The sequence below is a fragment of the Oreochromis niloticus genome, unplaced genomic scaffold, assembly GCF_001858045.2.
Source record: "Oreochromis niloticus isolate F11D_XX unplaced genomic scaffold, O_niloticus_UMD_NMBU tig00007743_pilon, whole genome shotgun sequence".
Taxonomy (NCBI): Eukaryota; Metazoa; Chordata; class Actinopteri; order Cichliformes; family Cichlidae; genus Oreochromis; species Oreochromis niloticus.
Window position 1 is genome coordinate 175,199 of NW_020328741.1, and position 22,988 is coordinate 198,186.

Below are 22,988 nucleotides of genomic sequence, written 5' to 3' on the forward strand. Positions count from 1 at the left end.
AAACACCTCATTTTCCATGATAACAGATTTGCACCCCACAATAGACTGACCTAAAGGGCAGAGAAACACATGAATCGCTTGAGAATAAAACTCAGCTCAAGCATTCTGGGAGTGTTTGTTAGCCTAATGTGTGATTTAGACTTCCTAACTTACAGTGTCACTGGAAACTCCCTTTAACCCTTCACCCAACCTTCCACGTAACCTGACATGCACCTCCTGAGAGATGTAACTACACGTTGGGTCGACACAGCCTGCGAGGACTTAAATGGTTAGAAGGTTGCGCTGCAGGATCAAGAGGGGTTTCCAGTTATGTAGTAAGTTAGGACACATTTCCTGCAGAAGCGAAATCAAACTTTACCTGTGATGTTATCATAAGTCCTGAAGTTCATTTCTATGTGGTCCCACTGGAAAATCATACAGCTCTCTGTGCTGGGAGCAGAAATGGCCACGTAGACATCATTCTTATAGCTGAATGTGTCAACAAATGCAGTTGATTATGAAAAAGAGACATCATTAAATCATGTATAACAGATAACAGTTGTATTTTCAGTCACTGGAACATACAACTGAGTCAGGTCCCTGAGTCCTCTGAAGGCATATTTGGATGTAGTCTCTAGTTTGTTACTCTCAATGAATCTGTGGATCAACAAGAAGAAAAAAAAAGTATATTTTTTGATCAATTTCAACATTTTGCCAGCTAGTAAACCAAATGGTAAATGGACTGGTTCTTGTACAGCACTTTTCTATTTTGCCTGAGCACTCGAAATCCTTGAAACCTGTCTAATTCAGATCAGGACCTCAAAGCACCAGCAGCCCAGATCAGCTGATCACAGCCTGGACACAAAGAAAATTTACTGAAGCTTTGAATAGAAATTGCGATTCTTAACCTCTTGTTGAGCCACTACAACCAATTTTAGAGTTCCCCCACCTGCTGAATCCCACTTTAACCCGTTCCTTACTCATTTTCTGTTTAGAGTCGCTCTCTACAATGTAGAGATATTTTAAAATCTTTCGTCTTTTTCTCTGCTCATGTTCTACCAAACTGATTCAAGCTGCGTATATTTATGAGAATTAAAATTTAAAGAAGTAAAGGTCATTTTCTTATGTATTAATGTTACTGTAATGATACATTAATATAGCACAAGGTTCAATTAGCTTTGCACAAAAATAGCTGGTAGAAAAATCCTCCAAAGAGCTACTTTTACTGGAGTGGTTTTGCCACTAATATCTGTACTTCTGATTAAGTACAGAATGTCTTTGCTTTTGCCATCTCACACTCTTCATGTTTAAATCCATCTTTAATGGGACCACAGAGGAAATATTTGCTGGAGCACACCTCGTGTCCCCCAGAATCCTTACTTTGTCCATGTGAATTTTAAACAATCAAATCTTGTGAAAATGGCCACAACTTGTATATTTAACACAGACATAATACTTCTCCCACAGGAGAAAGACTGTGTGCATCTTTGCTGTTGTAGATTAGATTTAAGTTCACTTCTTTGCAACAGTCAAAACTGGCACAAGGCAGACACTGAGAGGGGAAGCAGGTTCACAAGTTTTATTACACGAGAGAAGAGGTTTGAGCCAAAAGCAGACAGGTGAGGATCCACCAGTGAGTTCTTTCCTCATAGACAATTATTGTTTTCTTTGGTAAAACAAACAGTGGTGGTGCTGCACTTGAAATGAAGTAATAACAGAAATTTAGTTTGAAATTACACTTGCATACGTACAAAACTATTTATTTATGTAAAAGGTGAATTAAAACTGGTAATAGCAGGTGGTTAGTTTGTAATATTACTCATTACTACGACCTTATTTCACTGCTTTTTTTTATTCAAGTTTGTGTCCCAGTGCCAGGTGAGTCACAATAATATTTCCAAATGTGCAGCACCTGTAGGTTCCTTTGCTTTCACTCTTGTGTCCAGTTCATCCCAAACCAGCTCGATGGATTCAAGTCTGGAGACTGTGCTGGCTACTCCATGTTTTCAAGCTTACCATCTTGTTCTTTGTTCCTGAGGTAGTTTTGTCTTGCTTCAAAAACAGCACTTAGTTCTCCTGCAAACTGAATGTAAATTGATGATTTTGAAGGGAAGTCCTCTTTCTGTTATTTAAACCAGTTTATAGGATGACAGGATCACATCATATATGCAGTAGCCACCCTTGCAGTGAGATCATTTCCGATTCAGTGAAAGTAGATGAATCAGCTGATGGTTCAGATGCATCTCTCAGGTCCTGTGTGGGGACTTTGCTGGACTTTTTCCTGTTTCTTAAAGACATGACTTTCAGATGCTATTGTATTGCTGGTGTAGATGGTGGGTTTTTTTTTTTTTTTTAGGCCTGAAACATCTTCTTTTGTCCTCCACTCAAACAGTTTCATGAACTTCTTTTACAGACACACTGCACCCCAGTCTGAGATATGCTGTCCTCCTGTACTATAAATCAGAGCGAGAAGGTACGACCTCTCTCATGACCTTAGGATGTATGTGTATGCCAGACTGCTCTGGAATGCACACAGAGTCTGCAGATTACTAAGGATCAGAGATCTTATCAATATGCAATCGATTATATAACTCTAAGCACATATGAGTATGTTTCTTAGCATAAATGACAATCCAACAATATAAACCTGACAGTGGTCTTCTACCTTTTGCATCAATAGTTTTACGGGATGTTTTGCAAATTAGCACATTTTGTTTGACATCCTCCTTGTGAAATCCAAACAACAGTGAGTCTCACTCCCTCGCTCATCTGAAACTCCCGCTGGGACCATATTTTCCCTATCTGGTGTGGAATTACAGGGATTATTTTACATAACCATCATCTTTGTCATTGCATTAATTATCATTTCATCAAAGTGTTTATTGAAGCTGCTGGCATTATGGTATAATTTATATTATAGGGGTTATCATAATCAAATATTAACATTTTTATTACAGGTGCAGTTATAACTACTTTAAAATGATTGAGTTAAATATATATGTATCATAACTCATATGCTGAGTATATTGTTACAGTAAAATAGTAGCTGAGCAAAGGCCTGAATGTATTCAGCTTCTTGTTGCATTTGAGTTTGCCTAGTTACAGGTGACGGAAGGATGTCCAGCCCATGGTGACCTCAAAGGCCTTAGATCATCACCATATTCTTAAGAGTATGCCACAAGGAGGAACCTCTATGTTGCAGTTAATTCTTAAAATACATGAATGTTCTGTACATGCAAATTAGTGCTTGTAAACGCAAGAAGGGGCGTTACAATACCCTGATGTTATAAAAGCAATCTAGAGTGTATTTTGGGTAGAGATGTACAACTGTTTTGCAGTTTGCACCTCTCCACGCTGCGTGCATTCATTAAAATCAATTGTTTGAACCACCTCTTTTGGACCATGATTGTTTTACTCTCATCCTCAATTTCGGACCCTTAACATTTGGTGCATTGGCCTGGGTTGAGGGGAGAAAAGTTGGAGGTTGAGACTGAGAGGGTCCAAGGTGCTCAAACAGGCAGACACGAGTCAGTGGTCGAAGTGAGTGGACATAAGCCGGCTTATTCAAAGGTAAGGCACTACCTGTTGAATTATTTCCAAAATGTGCCAGATTGGACATGAGAAATTAAAGTCTACTCACTGAAATTACTGCTAAATGTCTGTTTTGATTTTGGTGAAAATCTCATGAGAAGTTGAAGCTGAAGTAATGATAAGTTATAAGTAAAAGTGAGTTAGAGTCTCACTAAAGGTACTGGGTTAAAGTCCCAAAGGAAAAGAGAATAAGAGAAAATAAGTAAAGAGTAAAGAGAATAAGTGTATTTAAAGCAGTTGGACTGCAGAGTGAAGTTAGAGTTATAGGTTATTGGCGAAGAGTTTGTGACAGTTAAGTCTTAATTGAACATAAAGCCGGGCTTGGACATCAATAAGATTGCTTGTGTAGTTTTATGGGGTGTTTTCAAAGTATTATAAATTATTCTAGAACGGCAGTTGGACTGCTAAGAAGTGTATTGCTCAGACGTAACGGTTGCCAAGGTCAAGGACGCTTAGACCTTGTCCTCAGTTGAGGGATAGTCAGTTGGTCACTGTGGAGCTTGGGGCACTCCAGAATAACTAGTGGTTGGACCACTTTGCCGTCCGGGACGGTGGTTTGCACTTTTTTGGTCAGTAGAAACCGGGTTTCGGGCGTGTAACTTTTAACTTGAAACTTCGGGGAAGCCTGGGATGCGAAGTGTCCCCAAAACAGAGCTTTTCGGCAGGGGTTGAGTTGGTTGACGCTTTTAAATTGTGATAGAACATTAGATATGTGACCACGGCCCGGGGCCGAGACTGGTTAAATTGATCACAAAAAACTCAGGGAGTTTGTCCCTTGGAGGGTTAAGTTAAAATTTTGTCTAAATTCGGTAGGTTATGCAAGTTAAGGCCTTGTAAATATTATTTAATTTATCAGACGTCTCTGTGTTATAATTTCTATGTTTGTATATAGGCTCTGTCTGCCACGGGCACTGCAGCAGGCTGGTTATTTTGAGAGTGTGTCTGTGTCTATGTAAATGAGATGCCTGTGACTTATTTAGAGTGACATTTCCTGTTTACTAATGAGTAACTAATGACTGACTGCAGAGACTGGGTTAAGGACGACTTATATTGGTGTTTTAAGGGAAGAATTGCTTTTATTTCTACTTTGTTGGCATTACGGTTGTTAAATACGATGACTACTTTATGATACATGTCTGTCTCATTTTGCATGTGTGCGAGTGGCTTTCAAATGTAGTTTTGTACTGTAACCTGTACACTCCATGGAGGAAACAGACCATGGAGTTTTGGAAGAAGATAGCAGAGATATGACTGGCTTTACGTTTAGTCTTGTGTTGACTCCAATAACGGATGGTCAGACAGGGCTGGTTGAAACAGAGGTGCGTGTTTGCTGTGAAATAGGGGCCACTGACCATGACTCAAAACACAAAGGCTGTGAGATTAAAATTACTGTGAGTAACGGTTTGACTTTTGACTAGGGAAATAATATGCTTACTTTTGGGTCTATGAAGATATTTGACCTTCAGTGATGTTATGAGAGGTTTCAGTTTTCTTTTTCTTTTTTCTTTTGACTTGCTCTTTCTGATCATGGAAGGCATGTCCAAAATACTCGTATGAAAGCGTATTTTGTGTGATTTTAACTGTGTGAATGCTGTCAGTATTTGATTTGAGTGACTGGGTGATTTGTCTGAGTAAGTGAAAAGAGGAAGTTTGAGAGAGAGAAAGGCAGTGCGTGTGAGACGATTTAGGGCGTCTGAAAGAGGTTAGAACATTTAAAAGTGTGTATGAAATATATTTCTTTTGTGATGTAAAGTAGGATGTTTTAAAGTTTGAAGGTGCTTTTAATTCAAGAAATGCATGAGTGATGGTATGAGAGGTTGAGTTTATTTTTATGTTTGAAAGAGCTCTATTTAAAAGTGTGTATGAAAGGAAGGTGTATTGTTTTTAGACCAAGACTTAGTAAAACTAAAAGAGGGTTTGTAGACTGTAAATATGAAAAAACAAGTGTTTGATTAATTTGTAGAAACAGGAAAGAGAAACAGGAAATACTGTGCTGCTGTGTGTGTGAGAGGAAGGTGTGTGTGTGACTGATGATGTCAGGGGAGCACCCAGAGAGATGGACAGAGTTAAATTCTAAGAAGATGGAGCAAATCGAGGTTTTAAGATAAAAAAAATGAATATAATACTAATTGTATGCTCTAGTGTGTCAATACAGGTGGGCGTCTCTCAACTTTGGAACCTTGAGTTCAGCAGCAGAAAAGTAGATTAAAAGAATTGGGAGAATAAGCCAGTTTTTGGCTCGAAATTGTGCGGCTGGATCTCTCACTTTGTCCCTGAAGCGGAGAAGAAGTTCAAAGGACAGTTAATCGCCTGATGAAGACCGATAGAACATCGTGGACTTGAATACAGCAGGCAAACGACAGTGCCACTGATCCAGTAACACTGATGACGACTGACGACCAGCAGCAGCATGTAAGAGTAATGTAACATGTACTGTGAAAATACAGGCTGGGCAGTTGAACAGTGGGATAAAGAATTGTGGAAGAGCACTGGACATTGAGTGATATTTTGCCATGCTGGGACTTAATCTGAAAGAAAGACTGTAAAGAAACAGAGAAGAAGACAACAGCTGAGTTGAGACTGTGTTTGCGGGAGCTTTGAAGCCCGAACAGGACATTGTGCAGAGAGGACCAGTGAGAGATGAAGCTGGACGAGTTTGACTGCGAGAATATAGGATATAATTGGATTGAAAATTGAAACCTGAACTCATGAATTGTTTAGGGATGTCCACCACAGCATAACAAAGAGGTAAACATTAGAAAAGGTAAGAATAATGAAAGAAATAATTGTTATTACCTTAATGAATAGAAAACACACATACAAATTGTTACATGTGAGATTATTTTTGAAATGAATCAGAAGTGAGATAGTTTGAATCTAGAGCTCAGTGAAAAGATGCACAAATTAAATATGAATACATGAAAATGCAATGAATACATAAGGATGCAATGAAGAAAACAGCTTACACTGCATTTACATGACCACATAATGCAAGGAAGAACACGCTTACATGCCTGGCATAATTGGTGTTTCTGACCAGAGACAGAGAAATGGGTTATTTAACCACTGGTGATAATAATGAAAATGTCTTAGTTTTGTTATTTTCAGGAGTAAAGCAGACTTGGACCGGCTCTCCACATCCAGCAGTCGGAAGAAAGTTAGAGGTTAACATCTATGGATAAGTTAAGGCAAGTTTCTGGTTGAATTGTTCACAGCAGGATGTGTCCAGGAACCTGAAAAGCAAGCCCCAGCTCCTGGCTGAAGACCAGGAGGGCGGTAATTTAAGGTGGGAAATCAAAATGTGGGTTAGTAACTCGGGGAAAAAGAAAACTGACTGCTTAACTGGAGAGTTGGGAAGAAGTCTGGGAGACTGTGAAGTCATAGATGCAAAGTAACATATACCCATACACACACAAACAGAAAATGCATTAACCTTATAAAGACAAGCTCCTGAAGCTTAATGAACAGATATTGATTAAAAACCTGGCTAAGAACATAAGCATATGCAATGAAGATCGGCTTGCTACTTGTATGAGTGAGAGAATGGTGTGAATGGTTCATAAAATAGATGGAAAAACAAAAGAAAAGTGTCTATAAGAGTGACTTAGGAGTGCTTTTGCACTGAGTGATCAAAACAAGTGATTAGTATAGAAAGAAAATGAAAATAATCGAATAATGTGATAAAGTCTAAACATGTATTTATTTTGCCAAGTTAAATTGTTGAGATATGGCTGAGTATGGAAAAAGTTTGAGAGCTCGTGTGAATGTGGACAGAGGAGGTTGCTGTGTGTGTGTGATTGAGGCCTTAAAGGAGGGGTAGATTGTTCAGAGGTGCAAATTTGATTAAGAGGTTTATAAATTAGTGTTGACATATTGTGAGAACGTGCTTATATGTTAAGGTTGAATGTGAGTTTGGTAAAGTGCTTAAAGGGGGATCTCGTGTACAAAACGGTGTAGCTTTTTTACGTTTTGGGTGTGTTCTATGGGTGAAATTTAAGATTGTTGAAGATTTTTGAGGTTGTTGTTTTATTTTTAAAGAGGGAGTGTTAATAAACATGGACATGTTTAAGGGGTTTTGTAACAGTGCACTTATAAAGAAAAACCTGTCAGGTGATTTTGTTTTGTACTTTGATGAGCTAATACTCAGCTCTCTTTTTTCTCATTTTTGTTCTAAGCAGGCCTGCAAAAGAGTGGATAACAGCGCTGACAAAGTAAAAGGATTGCCGCGAGCCAATCCAGTCTAAAAGCAGAAAGAACTATTTTCTTAAAAACAAAGTAAAACAAATAAATGAGTTGATGTTGCTGAGAGTGAAGACTGAATATTTGCGAGATAGTCTCCACTGTCAGCAATACCTGATGTTAATGCGTGTGAGTGAATGTGTGTAAATGGATGGTGACTGGACGGACGAGGCAGACCATAGGTTGGACCGACTGGACACTGACAAAAGACTGGACTAAGGTTGGACACATGACTGATAATTGTTCTGTTTTAACTTTTCTGTTATAACACAGGTTGGATCATAAGTGGATAAACTGAGTATAAAAGGTGATGTTCTGGTTAACACACAGGTTTTTGTTTCTAGGACGTTTCAAGGATGTAGGCTGTGGATGGAGCCAAGAAAGGATTTGACATGATGATTAATTTGATTTCATTCCTTAAATACAGGTTTGAAGGGCCGGAGCATGTATGCCTAATATGATAGGACTAACTTTTTTCTTTTAATTTCCTAAGCTCGAGTGAAGGATTTTGAGTTTGTAACACATGAGATGTGTCACACTGGTAGTATATGAACACGCATGATAAGCACAGCGCACCAGTTAGAATTCAGTTTTCAGGGCCCTCTTCTGTGGAGTAAGCTTACAGTTTGGATTCAGGAGACAGTGTCACGGTCTGCGGTGGGCGGATCGTGTGTGGGAGTGTGAGGTTCCAGGTGCAGACATAGACGAAGAGACAGTACTGAACTTGAAACGAAAAGCGAGCCTTTATTTGGGCTGATTAACGTGGCAAACAACAGAACGCACAGAGCAAAACTAAACTAGAAGCTGAACTGGGAAAACTAAGAACTGACACTTAACTCAGACAGTAGGGAAAGCGAAGACAGGGTGACGATGATGCATATGAGGGAGACAACTATGAACAGGACTCTGTGCTGGAACAACAAAGAACTATGAAACGTATACACATAAGCAACATGGACATGACCAGCACAGAGTCCTGAAACCTGGCGTAACACGGGGGAAATTGAACAAACGACGCGGCGACGACCACAGGAAGACTGAGGACTTAAATACACACATGAGGTGATCAGGGGAAGTGGAGACACATGAGAACACAGCTGACTAGAATGAAACATAATGACAATACAGGGGAGAGTAACACTAACTACAATGAACAAAGAACACCAGACTCTTCCAAAATAAAACAGGAAACACAAAGACATGGCACGAACTTGACAACAAGAGCCATACAGACATGAAACATGACAGGTAGACGCACGGACCAGGAAGAGATGACAAAAGGGACTAAGAAACCAAGGACTAAACTGCAAACTAGAAAACAACTAGATGCGTTACACTACAACATGGGGATACAAAAATATGCATTAGAGCTCAAACACTGGGCCTAATGGCCCAGTACCGTGACAGACAGACACTATTGCTACTTTTAAGATTAGGCTTAAAACCTTCCCTTTTGGTAAAGCATATAGTTAGGGCTGGATCAGGTGACCCTGAATCCTCCCCTAGTTATGCTGCAATAGGTGTAGGCTGATGGGGGATTCCCATGGCAGGTATTTCATCTTCAGTCACCTTTCTCACTCACTATGTGTTAATAGACCTCTCTGCACTGAATCATACTTGTTATTAATCTCTCGTTCTCTTCCACAGCATGCCTTTTGTCCTCTCTTCCTTCTCTCACCCAACCGATGGCGGCAGATGGCCGCCTCTCTCTGACCCTAGTTCTGCTGGAGGTTTCTTCCCGTTAAAAGGGAGTTTTTCCGTCCCATAGTGGCCAAAGTGCTTGCTAATAGGGGGTCATATAATTGTTGGGTTCTTCTCTGTATGTATAATTGTAGGGTCTACCTTACAATACAAAGTGCCTTGAGGCGACTGTTGTTGTGATTTGGTGCAGCAGAATCCTTCTTCCAGAAAAGAGAAAAATACTTTTTCTTCTTTTTCAGGCTCAGTTCTGCAGCTGTTTGTTTTGTACTATGAGGTTTGTCATCTCACTGAAACATTCTTTCTGCTGAATCTCCATTTTCTGGCAGCCTTTCTCCGGTTCTTCTAATGCTTCTTGCTTCTCTAGGTCGTTTTCTTTCAGGTGTTTATATTTCTCTTGCGGCACTTTCTTTGTCTCAGCATGTTCTCATTTCTTAGTTGTAAGTTGTCTTGCATGGCTTCTAATTCCTGATGTCTCCTCTGCATTTCTTCAAATACGTCTTTTTGTGTTTTTTCTTTTTCTTCTTCTCTTCTTGCATTTCACCATTTGTCTTTTGGACTTTGTGATACATTCCATGCAAATGTCTATTTTTGTTCACAATTTCTTTGTTTCTGAGCTGCATTTCTGTACATTTTTTCTCCAGCTGTTGTTTCTCTTCCTCGAGTTCAATGTTTTTGTCCTTTGCTTCGTTATAAAACACTTGTAAGTCTGCATTTTTCTTCTTGAAGTTGTGGAGAACATCCTGCATCTCTCTTTGTGTCTCTTCCAGTTGTTCCTTCTCTTCCAACATTTCTGTGTTTCTCCTGAGTATTCATCAAACATTACTTTCAGCCCTTCATGGTTTTCCTCCATATCTTCAAGCTAGCACATCCAACTGTTGGTGCATTGCATCCTGCTGCTCCTTTTTTTGCAACATTTGTGTATTTCGTCCGATCACTTCATCCAACATGACTCGCAAGCCTTCACTATTTTGCTCTGTTACTTTGAGTTTGCAATGCAATTAAATTTTTATTCAAAAGATATACGAAACTGGCTAACTGCTAGAAAATGCTAATGCTCCCCACTCATATGCAAAGTGTTAAGGCCAATGTGTGACCCACCTGTCACTGGGCCAGAAATTGAATAAATAAGCAGTGAAATGAGGTCAGAGTAATGAGTAATATCACAAACTAACCACCTGCTATTACCAGTTTTAATTCACTCTTTATATAAATAAATATATTTTGTAAATACGTAACTGTAATTTCAAACTGAATTTCTGTTATTACTTCATCTGAACTGCATGGTGAACATGGGTCTTCAGCAACACATATCCATATCTCTACAAAGTTGCTTTAAAATGTTTATATACTTCTGCTTCATCAGTACCCTGTGACACAGGGCTGATCTCAAAGAGAGGAAATGGCGTCGGCCCCCACATGCTACAAAATTCTCATCCTTAATAACGTGTGTAAACGATGGTTTCTCCCCTCACATACAAGTGCATAAGCACTGGCATTGTCACAGCGCTTGTCTTTCCTAAACAAATGTTTTCATTTATGCTTCCTTACTGAAAAGATTTTTCTAACTTTTGAATTTAACATAATGTATTAGTCAGGTCATATTTTTGTTATAATCAGTTTATTTTGAATGTAAACACTTTTCGTCCAGTCTCTTTCATTTAGTTAACTCTTAACACATAACAGCCCAGATAGCAAGACGACATTGAATCTATGTTGATTTTTCATCCGAACCGTCGTATATGGTCGGGGTTGAAATGCCAATGTTGTAACAACATTGAAATACTGTGGTAAACCGACGGTCTTACTATAGGGACGTTGTAACGATGTTGATTCACCGTTGTTTTTTTGTCATTGATATTTGATCTATTTATAGTCGACCAGGTGACAACAACAACGTCGAGAAAACGTCTATTTATAGTTGACGATCATTCGGCTCCGGTCACCATCAAAAACCATCGATTTGTAGTTGAGCATTAAATTGCATTGCAACTGATCGGGTATAAAGTACCAGAGAAAGTAGATTTATTGTTTATTTGTTATCAATGACTTGGTCTAGTTCACCAGCTTTAAAAAATCGTGTCTACGTGCAATTTATGTGTAGTTGACCGGGAAATTAAAGCAGCGATCACTTGGACTATTCCGCAGCACCCCTCTCACATTGGTACATCCCCCCAGGTATTCATTGTCTTCTACAGTAGAGCGGGACATTTGATTTACTCTCAGCAGAATTGACCGGAGAAGGCTTCAGGTCATGCACTGCACTGGCCCGCACCACGATTAGTATAAGGTAAGAATGAATGATTTTTTCCCTACTCGTTATTTCCATGTTTGCATTTGAATAACAGTAAAAAACTCGTTAATGTTGTATATTAACGAGTTTTTTTTACTGTTATTTACGTTGCTCCCACAAAATGTGGGAGCCCGAAATTGTGTCTACTTCTTACAATCCGGCAACAAATAAATTGCACTGCGAACAAAGTATATCAACAAAGAAAACATTTTCGTTTCATAATTTCTTCGTTATATTCCCTTACAAAGCTAGCTTTAACGCTTCGAGGTTTCCTTTGTTCTTGCCGTCGTCGCCTCAGCGCTTGACCCAGACTTTCGCTCTGTAGTTGCTTAGTACTACAAAAAATTCTAAATCTGTGATATATGATTTAACGTAAAGTTAACTGTATAAACGTGTTCAATGACTTTGTTACTTTTGATGATTGGAGAGCACTCGCTTCAATTCGCACACGAAAACTTTAGACTCAGTTTGAATGCTCACGCAGCATGCCCACGTGACTGTACGTTGCACGCTGACCTAACTTTACGTTGCACGCGTACATGACTTTCCGTTTGTGCCTTGAATAATGAATAAGGCTACGTCCACACGTACCAGCGTATTTTTGAAACCGCTGATTTTTTTCTATGCGTTTGCACCTTTTGTCCACACCTAATGTATGTCTGGCCGTACGTTGTGTTTGTATTTCCAGGCACATTTCACGAAGCAGAACGCAGTCGTCAGAGATATCCACGTGAACGCTGTGATACGTCTGACCTTCAGTCCGAAGAAGAAACCCAGACCAGGCTTAAAAGAAAGCACAAGTAAAACCTTTTTATTCACAAACATATCTTTGATTGTTAAGAATTTATGATCTTGTCTTTTATACATATCTGTGGTGCTTGCATACTGCAATATCACCACATAATATAGTCCAAAAACTGGAAGTTTGTAAACTTTTTAAAAATGCAAAGCCGTGTACACTTGTGCACTTCAAAAATTCATTGTATACTGTACCTTCTTGCACGTCTCTGTTTCCTGTGTGTGTTGTTAGAAATCAAACTAACTTTAGGAAACAATATGCCAAAAGCATATTTACAATTACTTAAGACCGTTTTTAATTTCTTTTCTTTAGACCAAATCCCCTGTACACATATATGGACTCAGAGGATGAGCAGCCTACAAAAAAACGGTTTCCCCAGGCCCCTCGAGTGAAAATACCAGGTAATAAAATACTGTCTAGTGTCTGTGTACATATCTGTGTCTGACACGAGGAAACTTTTCTGACAAGTTGTCTGTATTCTTAAATACTTAAATTATCTTTTTCTAAACAGCCCTCATCACTCCGCAGTCTGCCCCCCAGACCACTGATAGCAACCATCATAATGCCCCACCCAGCTTCCGGCACCTTTCGCCACTCCGGCACAAACCGACACAGCTTTGCGATCTCGCCAGCATGCAGAGTCTGATGTCTTCCCTATAGATGGTATGCTTTTAAAAAAGCTTTAAAGCTGCATCACAATGTCATTGTACTCTTATCTAAAAAAATCCCCAATTTATACTCCTGAATGTCATCTTGTTGTGATTTTTTTTTTTCTGTAGATTCCAGAGACTCTGTGAGGCCACTATTACAAGGCAAGTTTGAAAATCTTGGAATTTCACAGTTTACATGGTATAACAAATATATGTGACAGGCAAAAACTAGTAAACACTTTTAGCAGTTACAAGAACTAACAAATGAATATCCAACAAAAGGGAATAGAAATACATTGTACTGCCAATACTTTGGTTTATTCTTTGTATGACTTGAAAATCAGGCTTTAGGGAAAACTAAATGACATGTTTCTATCATCAATTACATGAAGTAAACACACAAGCACTTGCATACACATTTAAGACATGAGACACGCTAATTCCATCTCATAAAATGTGTCTATAGGTGAGACGCTTTGCGTTGATTGGTGCTGCTGGACCACACTGGAGGTGCGAGTCCGCCGTGTAATGGTTTATGCCATTACAAAGGAGCTGGCCTCTGTACTCAACTGGGCAGGGGAAAAAAAACCAAGGACCAGACAAAGCAAAAAAGGGCATTTAAAGAGACAGCGCTGTGCAGATGCGTATTTGGTAAGTTTTAACATTTATTGTAGTTTTATGAGCCTAAAGTGAACAATAAAGGGATCAATTGATGTGCTGGGTGCGTTTCACATTTCCTATGTCTGGTTTTTGCTATATTACTTTGTCTTTCTTAATAACAAGACTTTCATGTCCGGTTAATCTGGAGATAGTCTTTGGTCTTCGGCTTGTCTTGTCCTCGGGTTGTACACTTTGTACAGCCCGAGGACCCCATGTTTTCTTTCTTTTTTTTTTTTTTTAAAAGGATACATGTGTATCCTTTAAAAAAAACGGCACACCATGCTAAGACACATCACATTTTCAGCTTATAGCTCTTTGGGAATCAAATGCGGCAGTTTGCCGATTTCCGCCTGGTGACTTTCATGTTTATCAGCCTAGGAGTTTACATACTTTCTCCCTGCTGAAGACAATTAACAAGAGCTTATTCATGTGCTCTAATTCCCTTTTTTTTGTCTTTGTTTTTTTGTGTGTGTGTCTATTTTTGTCCTAGATGGCCTGGCGCAGCAGGTAGGGGCGAACTCTGTCTGAGTTGGTCTTTGCTCAAGCAGTCCAGAAATGGCTCAGATATGCTCCAGATCGTACGGGTGGCGCGCAGGACGCACATCATCCATCCCCATCCCAGAGTAAATGATAAAAAGTGACGTGAAACATAGAAATGTAAATAGGAAACTTTGTCTTTTAATAAAGTATTTTGCAAATGATACATGTCTATTGACCTTTTTTGTTTTTGTTTTTTTTTTTCAATAAAAAGCAACTGTGCGAAAGGGGTGGAAAATCAATACCATAGCTCAACAGTGTTTCAATATCAGAATCTGACATTGTTTCAATGTCAACAGTGTTAGAAAATATAACGTCGAATCAATGTCAGGTTTCAACATTGATTCAACATCAAAACCTGACGTTGTTTCAACGTTAAAAATGGGTGCAAGAGTGACGTTGGGTCAACGTCACACTTCAACGTTGCTTCAATGACGTCGCCTGATATTGACTCAACATTGTTTCAATGTTTCCTTGCTATCTGGGAGCTTTTTACATAAACAGGACCAAAATGAATAAACCTAGCTTATTCTCTCAACCAGGGCTGTTGAGATTAAACTGAATCTTCCATGGTTGGTTGCATGTTTGAGATCTCAGGTTCAACTAACAGCAGGACATTCAGGAGCACCATACCACAGAGAGCAGCGTCAGGTGTCAACGTCCATGTTATTGAGATGTTCGTTGCAGATGTGCCTGTATTATTGACTGCTTTGAATTTCTCATTGAAAACCTAAAGACCTGAAAGCGAGGTCAGAGACATACTCCCATTACAAACATTGTTATACAATGAAACATTCAACTGGTGTCACACCAGGGAGAGTTTCCTTTATATCAAAAGGTTGGGGTGGCAGAATATCCGACAAACACTTGATTGAACAAAGTGAGTTTTTTGGACTGCCTCAGCCCAGGTGATGTAAACGGCAGCGAGACAGAGCGAGCGATCGAGTGAGAGAGACAGAGAGCGAGTTTTGAGATGTTAGAGATTTGTGATGTTTAGTGTACAGTTGGTGTGTTGTGTTAACTTGTGTAGTTAGTGTGTTGTGTTGTGTAGTTGTTGTTTTGTTTTGTGTGTCAGTGAGGACACGAATGAACGTCACACAGGCAGGATGCAGTGTGAACACTGTCTCCAGGTGGAAAACAGAAGGAGTGATACACCTCCTGCTGTCAGGCCTGCAGGGTTTCTCCCTCTGATGTTCTTCTCTGTCTTGTGGTAGACAATTTTAAATTTTTTTACTGTCACAAATAATTTGTGGGGCATCTTATTGTGACACCTTATTGTTCTCTCATTTTAGTTAAGTAGTATTTTTAAATGGCTGTACAAAAAAAAGAACACAAGATGCATTGGCTGTATTTTTAGATGAATAGTTGTATATAACTTTATTATTCACAAAAGTTTTACATAAGTTTTACAAATTTACAATTTATATTTGCATTTCAAGTTATGAAAATAATTTACTAAACATGTCTGTGGTTTTTACACTAAAAGAAAACATAACTATTACTAGGATTTTATGTGTTTGTATGATTCCAGATCAGTTGTGTTAATACAGTATGTCAATGAAAAAATAACTGTAAATTCGGACATGTGAGGTTGTGCTGAAAAGAATGATACCAAGCAAGACAAGATAAAAAAACACAAAATCAAAAGTAGCCAAAAAATGGTCAATTTTATTTTGGACCTCAGGAAATTAGGTTTAAATTATTGTTTGTGACAGAGTAGATTTCTGACATTTTAGTAGTAGTAGTAAGGAACAATTTGATTTTCTGTCTAACAACAAACAGTGTGAAACTTAAGTTAGACTTAAGTTTGCCCAATGTTTTGTAGCTTTCTGGATTTTATACTTATTGGGTACATATTCATTTATTATACAGATTATACAGTACATAAAATAAAAATGTAATTTTTTTTATGTAACTGAAATGTTTAATTATGTGGGTTATAGAAAATAATTAAGTTATAGACCATATTTATATGAAACGTGTATACTTACTGCATATTAATCATTTTAACCATATGTAACACCTGCATATGTGTTTAAAAAAGGCTTTGATTCTGCCACCCCATTTGATTTCCATGCCACCCTAGGAAAATTTCTCTAGATCCACCCCTGGACCTGTCCTGGACCAGCAACACCAAATCAGTGACAAAAAGAGCTCAGCAGCGACTGCAATTCAAGAGACGACTGAAGAAGGTGCACATCCCCAAACCCATCTTTAACACCTTGTACAGAGGTACCATACAGAGCATCCTAACCCGCTATTTACACTTCACGCTGCACTGGGAAAGCCACAAGCATCATAGCCGACCCGCATCACCTTTCCCACCAACTGTTTACCACCCCTTAATCCAGAAGATGACTCTGCGTCATCAGGAGCAGGTCGGCAAGATTGTGCAATAGGATTTTCCCACAAAGCAGTCCGGCTCCTGAACACCATGCTGCGCTCCTCCACACTGAACTCTCTTCTCCACACACTTCTTGGACTACATAACACTCTCCTTTCACAACCAATTGTTACACTACCCTGTATTGTACTGATCGACTCTATTGTATTTATTTATTCTCATTGTTTTCTATTCTTACTCTCTCTGTATTCAAGTACAATACTGTTGTACTTACTCTTAGATTATCTTATTTCTGTATAGTTGTAAGTATGTATGTATATTTGAATTTTCCCATTTTATTTTTAAAGTTTGCACCTTTGATCCAGGACAATGATATTTCATCGCACTGTATACTTGAGTGCATGTTGTTGGGTTGACAATAAAACTCTGCTTGACTTGAATTAAACTTGTGCATTAGCGAATGAGGAAATGAGCCTCTACAGGCCTCAGACAGCATGTTAAATGTTAACGTTCATGACAGTTTAATTAGAAAAAGACCAAACAAGTATGGCTTGTTTGGAAGGGCCAGACCTCAACCTGACTGAAATGCTGTGTATAAAGGAATGCTTGCAAATGTCATTGAATTGAAGTCATTGCTGCTAACTGCTGGTTCTGTTAACGACTCAATCATAGAATGATTACGATATCAAACTAAAACAAATGCCTGAATCCTAAATTGTGGATATCCTATTGTGGTGATCTAAAATGTAACACTAAATGTGATTAAAACACTAATAATCTGGACACAAAATACACATGACTCCGTAACAAAGACAATTCATTCTTGAATGAAGACATTGATCAGACACATTTAAAATGCAGCCAATTGTGTTTATTATTAAATTATTGGGGAAATAGAAGGGGGTGGGGGGTGGGGGCAAGGAAAGGGATAGAAAGGAGGAAAGAGATAGAGGAGAGAAAACCCCAACAATGCCCTCTGAGCAAGCACTAGGCGACGGTGGATAGGAAAAACTCCCTTTAAAGGAAGAAACCTATGACAGAACCAGGCTCTAGAGGGGGCAGTCAACTGTCGGGACTGGTTGGGGGTGAGGGTGAAAAGAGAGAGAGGGGGGAGGGAGATGGGACAGGTGTTAGGAGTTCAAGGGAGCTAGGGGAGGGAGAGGTGTCAAGGTGTCAGGAGAGAGGGAGAGGGCAGGAGAGGGGAGGTCAAAATTACGATGGAACAGAGGTGGAGGAAGACGAGGTGACATCAGCAGTGGAAAAACCAGACAAAGCATGAGTGTCCTTCCTCCAGAAGAAGCGGAAGCGTTTCTTCTTCTTTTCCAGGAGCTTTTCCACGAGAACCTTTTTCTCTAGGATCAGGTTTCTCAGCTGATCGATTGTTTCTGTATTCTCCTTCTCAAGTCTCCTGCATGTTTTCTCCACTTCTTCTAATTCGGCTTGTTTGTCTTTGAGCCTTTCTTTCAACTCATTAGAAGTTGCCTCCTGCATTACCTTTGCCTCCTGCATCTCTGTATAACGCTCTTGTAATTTGTTGTGAGTGTCTTCTAATTGTTGACTTTTCCTCTCCATTTCTTCAAGTTTGCACTGCAGGTCTTCATTTGTTTTCTGGAGTTGCTGCTTTAGCACCTGCACCTCAGTGTTTTTGCATTTCAAGGTGTTTGAAAGTTCCTCGAGTTCGGTGTTTTTTGTCAGCATGTCATTGAGCTGACTCTGCATCGCTGAGCATTGTTTTCGCAGTTTCTCCTTCTCTCCTTCCATTTCAGTTGCTTTGTAGTTCATTTTCTTGTAAAGTTCTTGCAGCTTTTGGTTTTCCCTCTCAAAGCCTTGGAGTAAACGTTTGTCTTCTTTCTGCTTTATGTCCTGTTGTTCTTTCTCTTGAAGCAGCTCTTGATATTTCTGCTTGTGCACTGCAGTTTTATCAAGTTTTACTTCCAGGACTCGGCATTTTTCCTCCATTCTTTGGAGTTGGCACCGCATGTCTCTCTGGTTTCTTTCCAGTTGTTCTTTTTCTTGAAGAGTCTGGTTATTTCTTTGCAGTGCTTTATCAAGCTTTGTTTTCAGCTCTCTGTAGTTTTCCTCCGAGTCTTCAAGCTTGCTTTCTTTCTGTTTGATCGGTTGTTGCTTTTTCTCTTGAAGCAATGCTTTGTATTTGATCCCCAAGTTTTGGAGTTCTATGTCCTGCCGTTTCTTCTCTTGGAGGATTTCTGTATTTTTTTGCAGAGCTTCATCAAGCTTTAATTGCAGCTCCCGATCCTTTTTGTCCTTGTCTTTCTCATTTTTCTTCTGCTGGAGGATTTCTTTGAGTTTTTCTATTGCTTTATCAAGCTTTGCTTTGAGCTCAAAGTTCCTTCCACGCACGTCTAGGAGTTCCATTTCTTTCTCCTTTTGAATATCTTCCTTTTCAAGAAGCTGGCTGAACAATTTATTGACTTCAGCGCTCTTTCTCTCATTTTCTTTTCTGAGGAAGATAATCTCCTCTTCCAAGCACATCTTCTGAACTTGAATATTGTCTTCTTGAGCCAGAAGAGGAGAGCTGGGCTTTACTTTTTCTTTTCTTGTGTGTTTTTTCAGAGACATGTTGGAAAGTGTAAAAAGTCACTCTGAAAAGGATCCAATTGTTTTGAAAGGCTTCTCTCTCAAACGTTTCAATGCTGCGAACATAAATGCTGCGAACAACGAACTAAAAGTTGTTGCTTCTCACTCCTATTTATGGGTTTTTAGGATAAAAGGCTCAAAGGATCAAAGTGGTGGTAAGATTCTAAATGGGCGTGATGTCACGATTCTGGAAGCCAAAGAGGTTGTCACATGACATTTCTGGGATTTTTTACTTGGACAAATTATCACAACAGTCCCCCCCCCCCTTAAGAAAAAAGTTACAAATCATTATCTTACTTTTTCAGCGGGGCCTTCTCCTCTTCAACACCCACAGTATCCTCTTTTGTTTTCTGAATCAAATAAATCAAACAGCATGTGATTAAACAAGAACTGTGTTGCACAAAAACACCATTTTTAAAAAAAAAAATATTAAAAAACTTCACATATCAGGCTGTACCTTTCTCCTTCTTAGAGTCCAGCAAAATATGTTTGCACTGGTTGCTGTTTGAGCAAATAATCCCTCTGACTTGTAAAGTTTTTACAAAACACTTCTTCTCTCTGCAAATGTCTGAAAGTGTGTGAACTTACAGTCCTCAGAATGTGACACCTACAGAATGTATTTGAGTTATCAGGTTACAAACATAAACATGGTTACCATAGTTATACTAATAAACTTTATGATGTGTTGCTAACATTTTGGTTGTTGTGATGATTCAAATTTGTTCAGTAAACTTCATCAAAATGAACATGTGTTGACATAAGCATATATTTGGGTCTCATATCTTCTTATTAAATGTAGCTAATGTCCAATAAACTGAACTCTGGGACTTACCTAACACTAATATTTCATATATTACTGTTAAGATATTCATTGTGTGTACTCATGTTGTACAATATGTTTAACAGAGACAGTATTTTAGTTGTCACCACAAGGAGGCACTGTTTATTGTAAGGGCACGTATGCTGCGTCATCACGCCCCTAAGAAGAAGTATACCCACAACAAAATGGCACCCATGAGGAAAGTTTTGCGTCGTGTTCATGTGGAATAAAGTTCCCAAAATATTAAGGACATTTTTGCCTCCGTCGTCATTTTCCTTCGAGTTGATCGCTGTCGATGCTGCAATACTCAACAGGTTATGGGCCCAGGGCCGACTCGAAGAGGAGTTTTTTCTTATGAAGCTCTGGAGCCGCAACGGATAGCGGGCTAACGGCTAAATAGCAACATGGATCAACGAGGAGCAAGCCGGCTGCCTCGACTCATGTTTGACAGAGATGAGACCAAATCTGAACTTTGGGAAACTAAGGTGCTAGGATATTTGCACTTGTTGGGATTAAGAGACACTGTTCTGAAGGAACCGAACAGTGAGGCTGAAGTAGCGGCAGACGGTAAGAAGAACGCTGATGCTTACGCCGAGTTAATCCAATTTTTGGACGATAAAAGCCTCTCACTGATTATGAGAGATGCCCCTGATAATGGGAGAAGAGCATTAGAAATATTGAGGGACTACTACGATGGAAAGGGAAAGCCCCGAATCATCAACCTATACACGACGCTGACATCGCTTCAGAAAAAGAGGGAAGCAGTGTTGCCAACTCCTCCGTAAGGAAAATCGCTATTGGCTGTCCTAAAAGTCGCTAGAAGTCGCTAAATGGCGTCATCACCTAATTTGCATAATTGGTCACGCTAATATAATTGTAACCTATGTTGTTGGAGAGAGAAATAACATCGTGGAAGAGACATAAAGTGAGTAAAAAACGTCCTAAATGCATTTAGAGTTTATTTAGAACTACAAATTAAATTTCTTTTAGCAATTATTGTTTTTTTAATGTCACAATTCCAACCCTGCTCCTTCACCCGGGCTTGGACCGGCAAAAGTGACCCGAAATAGGCACTCTGGTGGAGTTACTTTGTGTTTGTGTGTGTTTATAAGTAGTTTTAAACCTTGTGATCCACAAAACAGCATAAGAGTAAAAGATTAAAAGAAGAACTGACTGTGTTACAGCACCCGCTGCTTTCACCTCTTTTTTTTTTTTAGCGACTTTTTATAGAAAAAAAGTAGCTAGGGGGTCAGAAAACTCGCTAAATATAGCGACAAAGTCGCTAAGTTGGCAACACTGGAGGGAAGAGACTGTCACAGACTATGTCATCAGAGCAGAGGCCGCCATTACAGCACTGCGCAATGCGGGTGAGACTTTAGGTGATGGATTATTGATTGCTGTGGTTTTAAAAGGACTACCTGGAAGTTTTAAACCATTTGCAATACACGTTACCCACGATAAAGACGATATGACATTTGCTGAGTTCAAAACAATGCTACGGAGTTTCCAAGACACTGAAAAGTCAAGCGCATCGGAGTGTAGCGACAACGTAATGAAAACAGGAGTAAGAACCGGGCGTGAGCACACGAGATCCAGCGCACAATGCAGATACGAGAGCGATGTGGACATTGTGTGTTTCAAGTGTGGACTAAAAGGCCACCGAGCAAAAGTGTGCAGACGGAGGACGTGGTGCAGTCATTGCAAAATGAGAGCAGCAACGGATCCAAAACAGAAACGCCGGATTATACCTTCAGGATTAAGGGCGTAGACATCAAAGTCCAGCAGTCAGCATACAGCATTGAGGAGAAAGGCCTGTTGGTCGACACTGGGGCTACCTCACATCATTAACTACATCGCCAAGTTCAAGAGCTTCGACGACGCGTTCAGACCGGAGTCACACAGCGTGGAACTGGCAGACGGTACCCAGTGCAGAGGCATCGCCCAACAGAGGGGGGACGCAGAGGTGTTCCTGATTGACAATACAGGCCAGCGACGCAAAGCAACGCTGAAAGATGCGCTGTTTATTCCATCATACCCCCAGAACATATTCTCCGTAAAGTCAGCCACTGCATTAGGAGCAACAGTCACCTTTAAACAAGGGCAGGACATGTTGACCCACAAAGACGGTACTAACTTTAACATTCATGTGTATGGCAAGTTGTACTATTTGCAGACTGAAGTTGAGGGTAATGATAAGTGTAACACCTGTCATGACATACAAGCATGGCATGAGATATTAGGTCATTGCAACTATGAAGATGTAGTAAGATTGCAAGGTGTGGTTAACGGTATGCAGATTAAGGGGAGAACCCATAGACCTGACCAGGAATGTGAAGTGTGTATCCAGGGGAAGTTTGCACAAACCCGAAACAGAGATCCTGATACAAGAGCAAAGGCTCCTTTACAAATGGTCCACACAGATTTAGCAGGTCTGATAGCCACTGAATCTATTGATGGGTACAAATACATACATACATACATATATTCACTGATGATTATTCAAACTCAGTGTTTGTATATTTCCTTAAGACAAAAACTGATACAGTGCAGGCAACAGAGAAATTTCTAGCAGATGTTGCACCATATGGCAATGTAAAATGCATTAGATCAGACAATGGCACAGAGTTCACATGCAGAGATTTCCAAACCCTGTTAAGAAAAAATGGCATTAAGCATGAGACATCAGCCCCGTACTCACCCCATCAGAACGGTACAGCCGAGAGGGGGTGGCGTACTCTTTTTGAGATGGGTAAGTGCATGCTAATTGAGAGTCAGCTACC

The 22,988-nt window shown here is 39.6% G+C and overlaps 2 protein-coding genes and 1 long non-coding RNA gene across 4 annotated transcripts in view; all 3 read right to left on the bottom strand.

Moving 5' to 3' along the window:
• The window catches only part of LOC102078856 (serine/threonine-protein kinase ppk4-like), a 95,307-nt gene that overhangs the window by 62,186 nt on the left and 10,133 nt on the right, over positions 1-22,988 (bottom strand). The window lies entirely within an intron of this gene.
• Positions 17,884-19,468, bottom strand: LOC109199952 (trichohyalin-like). The gene has a single exon (XM_019355314.2). The coding sequence runs from the start codon at positions 19,368-19,370 to the stop codon at positions 18,003-18,005; it is 1,368 nt and encodes a 455-aa protein (XP_019210859.1). The 5' UTR covers positions 19,371-19,468; the 3' UTR covers positions 17,884-18,002.
• Positions 19,527-20,940, bottom strand: LOC109199955 (uncharacterized). The gene is made up of 3 exons (XR_002060199.2): positions 19,846-20,940; positions 19,686-19,738; positions 19,527-19,575 (listed from the first exon to the last, which is right to left on the bottom strand). It is a non-coding gene; the product is annotated as an uncharacterized LOC109199955 (long non-coding RNA).